Consider the following 15,287-nt stretch of genomic DNA (forward strand, 5'->3'; position numbering starts at 1 on the left):
CTGAATGACATTAAGCTGCTTCAGTGTCACACAGTCATTTTACTGGGTTATTTGAATATAACAGAGCATAGTGTTTGTGACGCAGGCGTTTTTCCTACTATGTCAAAATGGCCTGTTTGGGAACTGCCTTAAAAAGTATTTACTCAATTAAATCTATAACAAAGTTAAGCCATAGTAGTTGTGTTAAACCCTCCAGATATTTTTTTTGTAAATTATATTATTTTAATATTTATTCAGTAAACTCTTTTCACTTATTGACATGACAGATTAACGGAAAAAAAGTTTCTGAGGGAAGTTTTTCCTTGTTGCACCAATGGCCCTCATGTTGCTATGGTTACATTAACACAACTAGGACGGTTTGCTGCCATTTGAAGGTCCAAACGAGCCAAAACACATGTTAATTTGCATAAAACCGCTCCAAATTTAGCTTACTTCGCTTCTGACCTTTTGTTTGGACGTTTCGCTCCCAAACGTTGTGCAACTTAGCAGGTAGCGTTACTTCACCGGCCTCTATATTTCCCCTCGTAAACACCAGCATGGAGGTTGGAGATAAGCTGAAAGAACTGAACATGTCAGTGGAGGAAATGGAAAGGTTGACAAAAGCTTTCAAAGACGAGAAGTTCAGGAAATTGTTGCGCGACTACGCCCAAGAATTAGCAGACCCCGAGAACAAGAAAAGGTATGAAGAAGAGATCAAACTTTTGGAGCAGGAGAGGGGGAACACGATTGAATTTGTCCACCCTGAACCATTTAAGGCTCTCAAGACGAGTGTGAACGGCAAACAGAAGTGTTTTATCAATATCTGCGCCAATGAAAAGGTCGGCAAGCCCGAAAGTAAATGGGGGGTCTCGGAGGACGGCCGCAGGGGACAGTGCTGGTCTCTGCCTCACAGTCTTCACCCCGGGAGGCAAGACACAGATGCAAAGGGGAACAAGACCGTGGTCTATGATGTTATCTTCCACCCTGACACTCTTTACATTGCAAGCAAAAACACGAGATTCATGGATATGGTGGACAGCACAGCCATTCAGGGTATACAGAAAGCTTTTAAAGTGACTCTGGATAACAATGTGAGCCAGATGAGAACAAAATATAAAGGCATCCCGCAGCCTTGTGTCATCCGAAAACCCATACCTGGGTATAAAACCAAGGAGCTCTCAGAGGAGCCTGACCCTCTCGCATTTCCATACCCAGATGACAGAGGACCTACTGCATCCTTGCAAACCAAGCCTACTGAAACACCTGCAACAGAAAACAGCAGTGATGCTACACCCAGAAGCTTCCAGGTCCAGCCTCAGAAAGTTGAGCAGCCAACCCAGCCAAACTACACAGTAAAATATCGATCTTTTATTGATCTACAGGACTTCAGGTGTTCTAGAGACTCGGCCCAAAGCCCCAGGCCCAAAGAGATAGTTGTCACCATCAACATGCCACTCCTGAAGGTGGTCGCGGACGCCAGCCTTGAGGTACAAGAGGGAAGGCTGCTGCTGGAGACCAAGAAACCAGCCTACAGACTGGAACTGCCCTTAGCCTACCCTGTAGCCGAAGATAAAGGAGAGGCCAAGTTCGATAAACAGAGAGGACAGCTTACGGTTACATTGCCTGTTCTTCCTTCTAAAGAAGCTTTTGATTATGTTTTTGGGCCTCTTGAGACTGGTGTTCGTGATAGTGAGAGGCAGGAGGATAAACACAAGGTGGAAGAGGATAAATGGGAGCACAAGGTGGGGGCTGGCCAGAAAAGTGAGGAGGAGGAGCAAAGAGGTTTTGAGGAGGAAGGAGATACTGAAGAGGAGGATGTGAAGCAGCAGACATGTGTGGAGAAAGATGAAGAAGAGGAAGAAAGCAGTTGGGAGAAAGGAGAGGAGCAGATGAAGGGAGGCCAGGAAGGTGTGGCGGGGGTGGAAAGGGTAGCGGGGGAGAAGGGAGGATGGGGGAAGCACGAGAGGGAAGGGGAAAATGGTGAAGAAGAAATTGGAGTGGAGGAGGCATTAAGAAAAGGCAGAGAAAGTGTGGAGGAGGAGAACTTAAAGGAGCAGAAGCAGGAGAATGAGAAAGAAGTTGGAAAATTTAACCTGCAGAAAAAGCAACAAGGTGAAGATAAACAGATGAGTAAAGATAACAAATTAAGGGACGATGGATGTGACGGAGCAGCGGAGACAAAAGATTCTGGTGCAGCAAGCTGTCAGTGTAATACTGTTGACCAGTGCATGGATGTTTCTGCAGAAGATGAAAACTTGTGTGCGGCGTCACCTTTATTAGAAATGCAGCCTGTTTTAATCACCACTGAACATTCAGGTTGCACAGGAAAAGAGGGAGAAGTAACCCTGAACACTGAAATGACTTCAGACATCGAGGAGCCTGAAAAGACAAAAGACACCCTACACGGAAACCTGAAGGTGAGATTAATTCGGATGTGGTTCGAAGTGTGTGTGATCAAACTAAGCTGCCGCTAACTTTTATGTTTCTGTTTAAGGTGGAAAAAGATGCTGCGTTTCTGCATCACAGATCCAGTGAGGAATCTCAGACTGTTGCTGCGTCTTCCACAGCAGCCAACACTCAATGCCAGGACAGTGTAAAGGACGGCTGCCTTTCCCAGAGGACTGAGGAGCTCGCACCAGATGATGCGGACAAGCCAGACAGAGGAGGTCCAGGCAACGGGGTCCGCCTCCTCTCTGAGGAGCTCGCCGAGGGGTCAGTAAAGCCGGGGGAGAGCGTAGACGAAGACGACCTGCCGACAGAGCAAATCCTCCAAAACCAAGAGCACAACAAGTGGCCGCCTGCGTTGCTGTGGGAAGTTGATAGAGATGGAAATGAAAAGGTCATCAGCGATCATTCCACATCTGCCGGGTTTGTCTTCCAAAACTCCCTGATGTACGAGCTGGACTGAGGACTGTGTGCACAGGTTCAGAGAGAGTTTGTTCTCTTGTGTTACAGCAGTTTTGGATGCAGGTTATATCAGTTATAAAGTCCGTCCAACAGTATCTTTTACATTCCTCCCCAGGCTCAGCCTTAACTCACACGATAAAAATGACAAGAAATCATTTTAATGTCCCAGAATAAACTACTTAGGACAACGTAATGCATACTTTTATTTATTTGTTGAATTTTTCACATTCATATATATAAAAATGTGGGTCATTAGCACTGTATAAACCAACTTCCTCATGGACCCCGAGGCACTGTATGCAGGAAAAAACCCTAATTCATCTAATTTCTTTATTCCCCTGCTGCAGAAGTAGGTCAGTGGGGGAACCTGCAGTTTGCTCTAAGAGAAAAGACGATGAATGACACTGTACGCTGTGAGTTTGTGAGAGTCAGTGCCACTCAGTTACACATGGAGCAGGTGCAAAGGTATTTACACTCTTCTTTTACCCCTTTTTTGATGTGTGAGAAGTGCATTATACGTTGAATGTAAGTGTAACACAGGCAGCATGAAGTTCTTTTAAAGACAAAGCTTAAGAGAGTCAGTCCTCCATTTTCATTCAAAGGCATTACCAGAAAACTGGACCACTGAGCTATTTGCTACTGCAGATTCCTCTTGTCCTACAGTATCTCACAGCTTGCAAACTATTGCAGAATCCACAGCAATTTCCAGCTGTTGGTGTGTTTGCTGTCAAAACGAAAGAGTCTGTTCTTCCTCATCTGATGCCTCTCTGGAGGGAGTTGTCTAAAAATTCAGAGTAGCAGGAGAGGGAGCAGAAGTGCTGCTGCACAGGAGCATCTGTGCCTCCCATGTCGTCCACCAGGACCACTGTGTGAGAGACTTGGTGCAGGTTCATGCTGACCGCTGTCTTGATGTAGAAACTGACGCAGACGCGGCCGCAGTCGCAGGTCTTGGCTACTTCGAGGTCCCGACACAAGTGGGCAGGGATGACGTGAGGTCCGTAAGGTATCCTGTGAGGTGAATGAGACAGTATACAGTTAGGAGTTTGCTGTAAGAACTTATGGACCACGGTGAAGATGCAACATGATATACTGAGCATGTTTAGTTCTAACCTGAGGTTGGCCACAGCTCTGGAAGCCATCTCTTGAAGTGGGAGGGGGAATGTAAGCTTCATTTTGTGGTCCAGAGGGTTAGGCTGGATAAACGGATTTCCAAACAAGTCCAGGTTCTCCAGACTCAGCTTCCGGAAGTCACTGGGCAACATGGCCAGCTGGTTATGTGCCGCTGACAGGAACCTCAGCTTCGAGAGTCGGCCTACATGGAACGGCAAACAGACAAGCTCATTGTCATCCAGTTTGAGGTTCACTAGCTCTCGGAGCTGACAGAACTGAGCGGGCAGGGACTGCAGTCGATTCTGGCTGAGGTCCAGGAGTTGGAGGGTCCGCTGCAGGGTGGACAGGCAGAGAGCCTCGCTGAATGCTTCCAGGTGGTTGTTGTGGAGGATGAGCTCAGAGAGGCAGCCGAGGTCACCAATGGTGGCAGGGAGCTTCTTGATGTGGTTGTTGCTGAGGTCGAGCTTGCGGAGAGCTGCAAAAACAAAGACAAAAAAAAATACCACCACTTAAAAGGTACTCAGAAATTTTGTGTCGCACTTCCATAAAGTTAGGGGACTTCTAAGGGAGAGACTTGCTCTTAAAACCCTGGATGCTACATTTTCCATAATCAGAATCAGTAATGCAAATAGGTCAAAATAGGATTTCCAGTGTGTATCCATAACCAACAACCCTCACTCTACCTTTAAGGGAGAGCATCCGCATGTCAACCCGTGACAGTTTGCAGTACGAGACCTGCAGCTGCTCCAGAGAGTAGGGGAAGCTGGAGGTGAGGGGGTAGTCCTTCTTGGAGACGATGGTGAGCTTCTTCTTGGGTTGCTCGACGTCTCTGGCGCGAACAGGAGTGAGAGTGGAGAGAGGGAGGCTGCTCGTGTCACTTCCTCTGTCTGCCAAACGAGCGGCCGAGAGGAAGTTCTTTAAGCTGTTGGCGTCAGCCTACAAATCAATAAAGAAATAACTAAAGTTGCAGGCGGATCAGTGGATACGTATCAGAAAATATCAGAAGATCTGTGTCTTCTCAGGTGGTTACGTGTGACCGGATTCCTTGAAATATCTAACCTAAATTCACTGGCCTGGAATATCTTGACACACTTTCTTTGAATGAACACGATGAACCTTTAGCTGTTGGGAATTTAAATGTGATTGGTGCAGGGATTAGACGCAACTTTGTGAATACCTGTACAATCCAACACCGTCACAAAAACATTCATTTAAATTTATGGTCATATTTTTTAGGCTCTAGTTTCTGGTGGTGGTATGAAGGTGTTTATAAATTGTGGAAGTTTAGTTTACACGTCTCTCACAATTTGGGAGCTCCTTGTTTTCCCTGCCTAACGTGGCATTGCTCTGTTTGTGGGTGCGTGAGCGCATTTCTGTGCCAGTGCGACAGGCTGAACTATGTTAGAATCTGGATGAAAGGTCGCTGCTGCCTCAACACAGCCAGGAGGGCTTTACAACAGCTGGAAACAATGAGGCTGCTACCGTGTCTGTCGAGGCATCAGCTGCAGTCACAACAACAGCGCAAGTCTGTCTGGTTGATAAATGAGCGAGGGGATAAATCAGCTCGACTCTTGTCCCTGAGTCTTGCGTGTGAGAAATTTTCCAGGGAAATAAGAATGAAGTTGCTTCATCATAACACTTGAACACCACCTTTATACTCAGACTGGAAAATACACCGTGTCGGATGTCATACCTTGCTCAAACAAATGTCAACAGCTGGCTCCTTTAATCTCACAGTGGCCTTGCCGTCCTCCACAAACCAAGTGAAGAACTTTTCTATGTTGCCTTTTAGCTGCAAGAGAAAGTTGGCAAATGTCAGTGATGGAAAAACTTCACAACATTAGGGCACGTCATCATCCAACCAAGAGTGACTCACTGTCTCAACATGTCTAGACAGGAATACTGAAGGCACTTTTGTCAGCATGTTTATAGAGCTATGATGATACTTTGAAAAAATAAAAAACACAAAACAGGAGCTTTTGAGGAGCTCCTGAAGGCAGCATTTGAGACCATGAAAATAAGACTTCTAGTTCTTTCTGGGAAAGACAATAATGAATAATTGAAAAAGTAGATGTTTTAGGTGACTCTGGGGATTCAATTAATCGGGAAAATCAAAAACACAGTCCATGAATCTCGTTTCTACAATGTTGTGCTAATGCCTGTTTGATACGGTCCATTTCAAGAAGAAACTGTAGAAGATGAGGGCGTTTTCCCAACAACCAAATAACACAAGTATTCATTTTCTGTCTTGTTAAATTATACTTATTGTGAGAGGTAAAAGGAATGTAGCATGTAAAAATGCGTTGTTATAATATGACCAATACATTCATAACAGCGTCTAACAGTCCAAGCTGTTAAGATGGCAATATTTCAGACTCCTATTGGGTTGACTCGATGAATCATACTGTGTATCAAACTGTTTAGCCTTTTCTTTCATTAGGATATTAATTTTTAATAAATGCATAGTTTAAGCAGCCAAACAAACACAATAGTAACTTAACAGTAAATTAACTCAAACATAAAAAATCACTACAAACACCAATTGAAAGAGAGGATGGGGATATATTAATAATCTTGAGTTATTAATGTGTAAACATCTGACCCACTTGGTCAGTAACTACATGGACAATTTCTGACCCGTTTCTGAGTTAATGGTTCTTTACTTTTCTTTTCCTTCTTAAGGTTCTGTAAATTTACAAAGACAAAAAATGAATGGATTTGTGACAAAAATATAAACAGATCATTCATATGACAAAGGTTTATAGACTTGGGAACAACAACTGCAAAACAAACTGTAATTTAATACGCTGACTAGACTGATAAACGACTGTTAAACTCCTGTCCTTTATCTGTTTGATTTGATGAGATTCCTCTACCGTTTTCAGATTTTAGCTAACTCTTTAACGTAAAAAAAATTACATTTGAATTCAATCAACTTAAAACAAACAACAACAATATTAGAGGCAACCTGCAATCTAGTTAATCTGGAAAGCAACAACAGAGGCCACACACCTCGGGATCAATTATAAATGCATCTCCAGCTTTAACACTCAGCAGCAGCACAGTAAGTTTGTTAGCTCAGTACAGAAAGAGCAGCAACAACAAAAACAACAGACCTTGTACTTAGAGCCTGCCCGGTCTTTAGCTGTGCAGATCATCATGTAAATGTTGCTGCGCTGGCTCGTCTTGTCCAAATGCTTCCCGATGGACAGCACCGCTCTCGCCCCCTTCCCTCGACTTTTCATCCCAAACGTGGGGAGCATCCGGTTCACCACCTCGACCTCACACTGCAGCTTCATCGCAACCGAATACTAAAGACCGTAGTCCGGCTTACTGCCGTGTCTGAGAGGGCTGAGGGTTTCAATGCATGCCAGGGAGAAAATTTCCGCGAAAACAAGCAACTACCGCTAGCTAGTGGCACAACAGACGGCCGTGCTTGTCACGGATGTCAACATCACAACAGCCGTCTCTCCGGAGCTGCATCTGAACGGCTGTCGGAGGCACAACACACACTCTACAGCGGCTACACTGAGCCTTTACTGGGCAGCTGCGGTCAGCGTGACAATATCCTGAAAAACTGTGAACGTCCTTGGTAGTTTTTCGGTTGTCAGTTGGCTGGTTAGCTGCCGTTAGCCCGATCCCGCGCACTTGGGAAGTGACGTCAGAGAAGCGCTTGTTAACTCGGCCCGGGAGAGCATTCGGCGCGAGCGGGACAGACCGCTGTTCGGTGTCTAATTATAGTATAAATGTGCACGATGTAATAAGTGACCCAGCTGTGTGTTGGTTTGTCTGACAGAAACTCAACTCAAGGTCCACTTACTGGCTCTTTCCGGAGCTTTCAACTGCATCCCGCGGTCCTCCTTATCCAGTGTTGCTCACTGAGGTATCGCCCCAGCTGAGCGAGAGATGGGCGGGTCGATACTTCCATCATCACAAGCAATGTTGAGAAGGTTACTTTTTAAATGTAGCCTAAAATGTTACTGATTACAAGTTACCCTGTTTAAAATGTAATTGTAGCCTAGTGTAACTAGTTCAATTTCTTAATCAAAGTAATATAACGTATTATATTTTACTTTTAAATTACTTTTCTAATTTCAAATGAATGTTTTCAAAAGACAGTTTGAGAGGCAGTTTAACATGCAGACAGGTGGCGCTGCAAATTCAGACATGAGAACCAACCAAAAGAATTAGCTGGGAATAGTAAAGGAAAACATTGTATGTGAAGCAACAAAATTTATATGAATGAACCTATGTAGCCGAGCTTTTTGCAGGAAATATTCACATGTTACCCCCAATGTATTCATAAACATTTTCATAAGTAACTAATTTCATTGCACAGTTTTTCCAGGAACTGGAGTGAGCGTGGTGTCACTACTTTTGCAGTATTTGTATTTGTGACAGGAAAGTGCCACATAATTAAAACCATGGACCGTTTAAGAGGAAGAAAAAATCTTTAAGAATGAACAAATGTGCTCATGTTTTATGTTGTTGGTACCTTAATTTATTTTATTCATATTTATAATTATTTATTTCATTGTAGTATGATTTAATGATAGTATTTCTGTAACTTACTTGTCCATTTTCTACACTTATTTGCACAAAATATTTTATGTAACTGCACTCAGATTCGCTTTTGTAATAAATTTGAAATTAATGGCCGGTATGTTTCATGTGATTTGCCTTTAAGTGTAATGATCTTTTTTCACTAAAAATTACCATTATTTAAAGAAAATCACATAGCCCAAAATGATCAGTATCCTTAAAATGTTAACAAAAAATTATCTGTATTTATCGAATTAAAAAAGTTTGGTATCGCCCATCCCTGAACTGAGTAGCCAGGAGTTGTGAGATGAGATGCAATTAAACTGGAAAAAATAGCAAGTGTGCCAGGGAATAATTTATTGTTCTTTCAAGGTTTCCAAGGATTCTCAAAAATGTAGATTCATGCTCACCTTGTAGATGGGTTAGTAAACATTTTGATAGTTAATTGAGTGAATCCATGAAGAAAAATAGGCTTATATAAAAATAACAGTGGTCAGCAGAAACAAATACTTAACCAAAAACTACACTAGAGAAAACCTTTATTTTTATTTTTTATTGCTTTTACCAAAGTAAAAGATCTAAATACATCTTCCACCATTGATGACAACTTATTTAATCTCTCCCCATCACAATGAAAACATAAATGGCATTCGTAAACAGAAATTTCTAACACTGGGTGTTCAAGTTTAAAAAGCAGTTTCATGGTTTGATATGTAAAACAGCAACATGTCTGGTTTGTCTCCGAATGTAAGTTAAGTTCATATGTATTGTATAATCTTTAACAAGAAAAACTATCTGTCCCTGGAGTATCACGACACACACCTTCACCTGATTAATCGCAGAATAAGAGCAACTTGAGAGAACTGTACAAACAATTTCAAAAACACTATATTGTTGTTCTCCTTCTGCTACCTTCTGTATTTTACCCAGAAGTTGCTCCCCAGTTCAAATAACATGCTTAATTTAAATGTTTGCTTGCATAAATGGTTTATTTATTTGTACCAACCACCCTCTGTCTTGCAGCAGCAATGCAGTGATTCCTGAATCTCGTCCCTTGTAGTTGTACTTGTGGACGGCAGAGGTACCAGTGAGCTGTGAGTGTGAGAGTGTCTGACATCGTCACCTCAGATCAACATGATCACAAGAGAAACTTAACTGATCTCTCTTCTCTCGTCTTTCTTAACTTCTATATAAATCCACACACACACAAGGAGTGTACAAATGTGCCACAGCGATACCATTCATTGCAAGTTTTAATCAACTAATTTGACAGAAAAAAAACAACAATCCAGTTTTGTTAGATTACTCCTTATATTATTTTTATGCATTTCCACTTTCAGTCTGACAGGGTTAAAAAAAATAAACTCATTCATAAACCCTACAAGTCTCCTGCCTTATATTAAATACTGCAATAACTACTTTCATTTCTTACATTCAGTGCATGTTCCCCACTCAGCTTATCCCTCGTCAATAGATGCTGTGTAGTGTTCAATAAAATCATTTTGGGGAAAAACTAAACAGAATACTCTTTGGTTTCACCTTGTATGAATCAACTAAAAGACGATACCTTTGGTAATAACATGCAGCTTTCCTGGATTATTCTTTCAGATGCCTCTAAGTGGAACACTTTCAGTTCATTCTCTGCACACACATAATAACACATACAAGGTCAAAGTAAAAACAGTCGAAGTTCGGTTTCTGAAAAATATGAACTTTGATGAAAATAGTAGGTCACTGAGGCTGTGTCGTGTCGATGCATCAGTGGCATGTACGCACCATTTAATCAGATCTCAGAAATTCTTGTCATTATTCACACTGTGACAATGCCTCAGTGAGTGTTTTCATAGAGACAATTTAAACTTTAATAATATGGAGATGTGCAATTCAGTATGATGACTCTGACCTTCTGCTTTCTGTGTCTGAAAATGAGTCTGTATTCAAGTTGCTTTTTTACTCCATAAACCTTCAATAATGTCACAGGAGCAAATAGTGACCAGTCCTACAACACCATCCATGATTACTGATCTGAATCTTGACTCATCAGTAAGGTCTCTTTATGTCCTTCACAGAGCTGTCTCCACACAGGAGGACCCTCTCCGTATATAATAACGCCTCACTTCCCTCCCGTCCTCGCCACCACAGCCCTCAGACCGATGCACGATGAGCACTGGGAAGAACCGGGCGTCCGTGTAAGTCGGTGGACTCTCACTGAGCGCCAGCTGGCTGGAGGCGGAGCGGCAGCACTGCTCGTCCACGCAGCAGGGGTCCGTCAGGTTGCTGCTGCGGCTCCTCCACAGCGCCACGGTGCGGTGGGAGCCGTACATGCGGCAGAGAGAGAAGCGGGACGTGTCCGGTGAGAGGTGGGAGTGGAACAGCGTCCCGCGGCAGGAGAAGATGGAAGAGCAGCTGGAGCTGGTGACGACCCTCCTCCCGCCTCCTCCTCCTCCATCATCTCCTGCTGCGGGGCTGCACTGCTCGCTGCCGCCCTGGCTTTGGAGAGCACCGTAGCTCTGAGCAGTCTGGCTGCTGTCCAGGAGGAAGCAGTGTGAGGACGAGGTGCATTCAGTGTCTTGTAATGAGTTAGAGTCCGCTGTGCTCATGTTGATCAGCATGGCCTCGGAGTAGCTGGGAATCAGCTGGCGGTTACAGCGTATGTGCCACTCCATCTCAGTGCTGTCCAGTGTGTTTACTCTTGGAATAACACAACCAGTGTGAGTCCCCAGAGGCCTGTCTTCGTCTAGAGGTGAGGGGCTGCTGTGGCTGTACTCTAAACCAAATAGTTTCTCTATGCGGTAGTGCACATAAGCAGTGCGGTACTCTATCAGCACTCTCAGAGGCCAGGACAACATCAGCAGAGCTGCCAGCCAGAAGGCCACCTGGGAAGTGTACCAAGGCATCCTATCTGGGTCTACATAGGCTATTAGGTTTTCTCTAAAGTCCACATTCTTCAGCTGCATCCCCTCCCTGGCCTCCATGTAATCGTCCAAACCCTCGATCTCAGAGAAGAACCTGGCTCTCTGGTTGAGGTAGTCATTTTCTGGGCCGGCCTCGGTGAAGCTGAAACATTTGGTGAAGCGCAGGCGAGTTGCAGGATGCCCCTCCAAGCCTCTGAGGTCACGTGACACGTCTTTCATCCCGCAGTGGCTGTAGTCAAACTCCCCCTCAGCCACGTGGGTGTTCACTCTCTCGTGGTACACCTGCGTGGTGGTGTAGGCATCCCCGTTGCGGTACCGAGTGACTTGCCGGGTCCGTCGGACAAAGTGGTAGCTGATGGCCTTCCACCATATGCACGGCTGGGCCTGTCGCATCCGCAGCACGCGCTCATATACACTGTCCACATCTGCTTTGCACTGCAGTTGGCTCCTGGCTCTGCAGTGCCAGCACTCCGCCATGTATAAGACGTAGAGCATGAGCAGGAAGGCCAGGGGGATGTAGATGTAGCCGTCGGAGCAGGGGCTGTCGTGGTAGATCATTGAGTGTCCTCCGGCGCCCACTCCGGAGGCCCCCCGCAAGGAAGAGGTGATGGAGGCTGTGAAGGAGGAGGTGAGAGCCGAGTTAAAGCTGATCTTGGTGACCCGGGTCAGCTGGCACCAGGCCACCGCACCCAGGCAGCAGTACATGAGCAGAGAGAGCAGCAGGCAGCGCCAATGGGACTCCCGGCACACACAAGCACCCAGGGACTGCTTCACTGGACGCTGCTGCAGAGAGAGAGAGTAATGAGGAAAAGGCACTTAGAGCAATGAGGCCCTGAAACATGGCGGTGACATTATGACTTGCAGCAGAAATGCAAATGACCGTAGCTGCACTATAAACTGCCAAGCTTTTCCATACGTAAGCACAAAGTAAATCAAGCTAAAGAAAGCTCAATGGAATTCAATTAAACCACGTAGTGTCCTTGGGAGGCTGTGAGTCAAAGCAGCTGACAAAATATTATCTGAGGAGTTTTCACACACCTATCTCTGAAATTACATTTATATTGCATGTACTTGCTAGTAAAGTCGTCACATTAATATCACAGGGTAACATTTGTGTGTACGTAGACGAAATCCTGAAAATCCACTTGGGACAGTGGGTGTTTGCGGTTTTACTGTACCAGTACTGATATTTGAGAGCTGAAAATCTTAAATTAACAATATATTATACATTATCAATATGAGTTTCTAACATAAATACACAACATTTAAAAAGTTTAAAACAGGTCTTTAAATTGAGTAAATAATAAGTGTTTTCTGGTGAACTATATAACTAATCTCAATTGATAATATCAGCAGGCCAAATTATTAGTCAAGTTTCCTAACTAAATGGGGCTTCCAATGAAGCTCAGCTTTAAATAGAAAAGAGATTGTACTCTAGCCACGGTGAAGTGGCAGAAAATTACAGAAAAATTACATAAAGATCAAGGTCATTTTTCTATGAAAAATGCCAAATATTTTCAGGTTCAGTTTTCCAAATGCAAGAATTTACTGCTTTTCACTGTGGTTTTTAACTTAAATACAATGGAGTTTTGGACTGTTAGTTGAAAACAAGCAAGCAATTTGAAGATATCACTTAGGGCTGTGGGGGCTGTCACTACTGTTTGACATTTTATAGATCAATAAGAAGTCAAAAAAATAATCAAGCAATTAACCACATTCATGCACTTAAACAGAGTGGTCGGATATATAACTACATACATTTCCTCAAGTACAGTACTTAAGTAAAATTTTGAGGTACTTTACCTGAGTATTTCCATTTTAACCAACTTTATTCCTCTACTCCATACATTTCAGATGGAAATTTTGTACTTTGCACTCCACTACATTTATCTAACAAAAAAGTTACTTTAAATTAATAATATGATAAAAACTACAAAACATCTCAATAGCCAATAAAAAATTAGACATTGTTGTACATTAGCTCCACCAATGAAATAACGCCCTCAAGGGCCATTCTGCTGCATAAGTAGTACTTTTAGGTGTGATACTGTTTCATATTATTGATAATACTTTCTAACTTTTACTTAAGTAAAACTTTTAATGTAGGACTTTTACTTGGAATGCAGTATTTTTAAATTGTTATATTGTTACTTGTACCTAAGAAAATAATCTTAATACTTCTCCCAGCACTGCTTGAACACACACAGACACCTCTGCTCTACACTAATCTGCTTAGTATTGGGTGGTTAGATCAGGGCAGACAAATAGAAAGTGCTCACATTTGCAGCACTGACCACAAGTCGAATCGTCCCATTCAGCAGAGACACTGGCCTACAGCTATTTCATTAGTAACACTAACAGTAAAAGAAGCCGGAACCTAACCCTTTGCGCATAAAGATATTAAACCAGGACTGCGACATTTACTGCATGCATCTGCAAGGAGCGTAGTTTTGGAGCTCCATGCATTTAAAGAAATAAATCTGATCCCATCTTGTCAGTCACATTTCTGAATGACTTCACGGTACTTTCTTATATTTTTGTCTGCTTCTTGTGGTGACATTCGTCCCCCTTAGATCCTGCGTTCTTGTAGACTACCTCTGGTGTTTTATGGAGTGAAAGGATCTATGTTGACAACCAGCCCATCCATTACTGCGTGGACACAGGGGTGGGGATGTCACTTTGCTGGTTCCACCTCAGTTATTTATGGAGCAAACAGGGATTCAATTCTGGTGTACCAGAGAGGACGGACCTTTCAGTGGTGCAGGCCTCCTGGCTGCAGACATTATCAGACTGTACTCATTTACCTGAAAAACACTAGGGAAGGATTTCTTTGTATCATGTATCGTGATTATACTCTAATAACATGCAAGATGTGTAAAACTCCCCCCTTAAATATCTTTTAAATCTAGTCATGGTTACACCAATCAAAAAATGTAAGCCCTGGCACAGATGTGATGACAACACATCCCTGGAAATAGGTTTCAAGCCGCTAAACTAAATCTGCAGGCTGAAGATAAATAGACATGCTGCTTGTAACTGAATTGTTCTTTAATCTACTCCACAGTATACAACAGGACTTAGCAGTTACACGGACAATACATCTCAGTGAGACAACTTGTGCTCTCTTATTAGCCTATCTGTAGATGGCTGGCTGCACACAGCCAATCCCCCCAGATGGAATCACAGTAATTACTCATTGACAGTAAAGACGTGGGGCCTGGTGCAGCAAAAACACAGACACATGCATGCACACTTTAAATCATGGTCTGACTTTGCAAAAAAAAAAGAAGATTGTTTGCTGTTTAACAACTGCAGTTTGGAGGGGAAAAAATGCTTGATTTTGTGAGAGTATCTTTCCACATCACTGGATTCTCCTGCCACTATGTGAAATGGACTATTCTGGCATTTCAGCAGGCAGAGAGACTGTTTGGCTGCAGGTGGAAGGTGGCTGCACAGGGAGGATGTCAATGTAAGATTTATTTAGGAATCAAAAATAATCTTAGGAAACTTGCAACTTATCTTATTTGTATTGCAGCACAAAAATGTTTGTTTATTCAGAATTGTTGTTTTCTTTGCTAAAAGTAATTTATTGATCAGAATTATTCCCATCTCTTGTTTTTCATGTTTTTAAGTTTTTGTTTAAAAATAACATAATGAATGGCTGGTATGTCCACACTTACCTCCTCTGGCACATCACTCTCAGTAGGTGAGTCCTCCTCCTCGTCCTCCTCCTCCTCTTCCTCCTGCTCCTCTCTCTCAGCATCATTGGGAGCCCTGACCGCCGTGTCCTCGGCAGAGTCCAGATCGGAGGAGAGCATGCTGCACTTGTCGCAT

The 15,287-nt window shown here is 43.3% G+C and overlaps 3 protein-coding genes across 3 annotated transcripts; 1 reads left to right on the forward strand and 2 right to left on the reverse strand.

Moving 5' to 3' along the window:
* Positions 1–368: 368 nt before the first annotated feature.
* dnaaf2 (dynein axonemal assembly factor 2) lies at positions 369–3,079 on the forward strand. Its single transcript, XM_038729151.1, has 2 exons — positions 369–2,396; positions 2,474–3,079. Exons 1-2 carry the CDS (start codon positions 537–539, stop codon positions 2,885–2,887), a joined length of 2,274 nt encoding a protein of 757 aa, XP_038585079.1. The 5' UTR covers positions 369–536; the 3' UTR covers positions 2,888–3,079.
* On the reverse strand, positions 3,042–7,717 carry lrr1 (leucine rich repeat protein 1). Its single transcript, XM_038729153.1, has 5 exons — positions 7,113–7,717; positions 5,690–5,788; positions 4,680–4,932; positions 3,997–4,471; positions 3,042–3,894 (listed from the first exon to the last, which is right to left on the reverse strand). Exons 1-5 carry the CDS (start codon positions 7,293–7,295, stop codon positions 3,639–3,641), a joined length of 1,266 nt encoding a protein of 421 aa, XP_038585081.1. The 5' UTR covers positions 7,296–7,717; the 3' UTR covers positions 3,042–3,638.
* Positions 7,718–8,880: 1,163 nt separating this feature from the next.
* LOC119909802 (transmembrane protein 151B) lies at positions 8,881–15,281 on the reverse strand. Its single transcript, XM_038728028.1, has 2 exons — positions 15,134–15,281; positions 8,881–12,236 (listed from the first exon to the last, which is right to left on the reverse strand). The coding sequence occupies exons 1-2, from the start codon at positions 15,269–15,271 to the stop codon at positions 10,602–10,604; spliced, it is 1,773 nt and encodes a 590-aa protein (XP_038583956.1). The 5' UTR covers positions 15,272–15,281; the 3' UTR covers positions 8,881–10,601.
* Between the last annotated feature and the right edge of the window lie 6 nt (positions 15,282–15,287).

Source organism: Micropterus salmoides, unplaced genomic scaffold (genome assembly GCF_014851395.1).
Source record: "Micropterus salmoides isolate LMB-PRFRI ecotype aquatic unplaced genomic scaffold, ASM1485139v1 Ms_hic_scaffold_19, whole genome shotgun sequence".
In the NCBI taxonomy this organism is placed as follows: domain Eukaryota; kingdom Metazoa; phylum Chordata; class Actinopteri; order Centrarchiformes; family Centrarchidae; genus Micropterus; species Micropterus salmoides.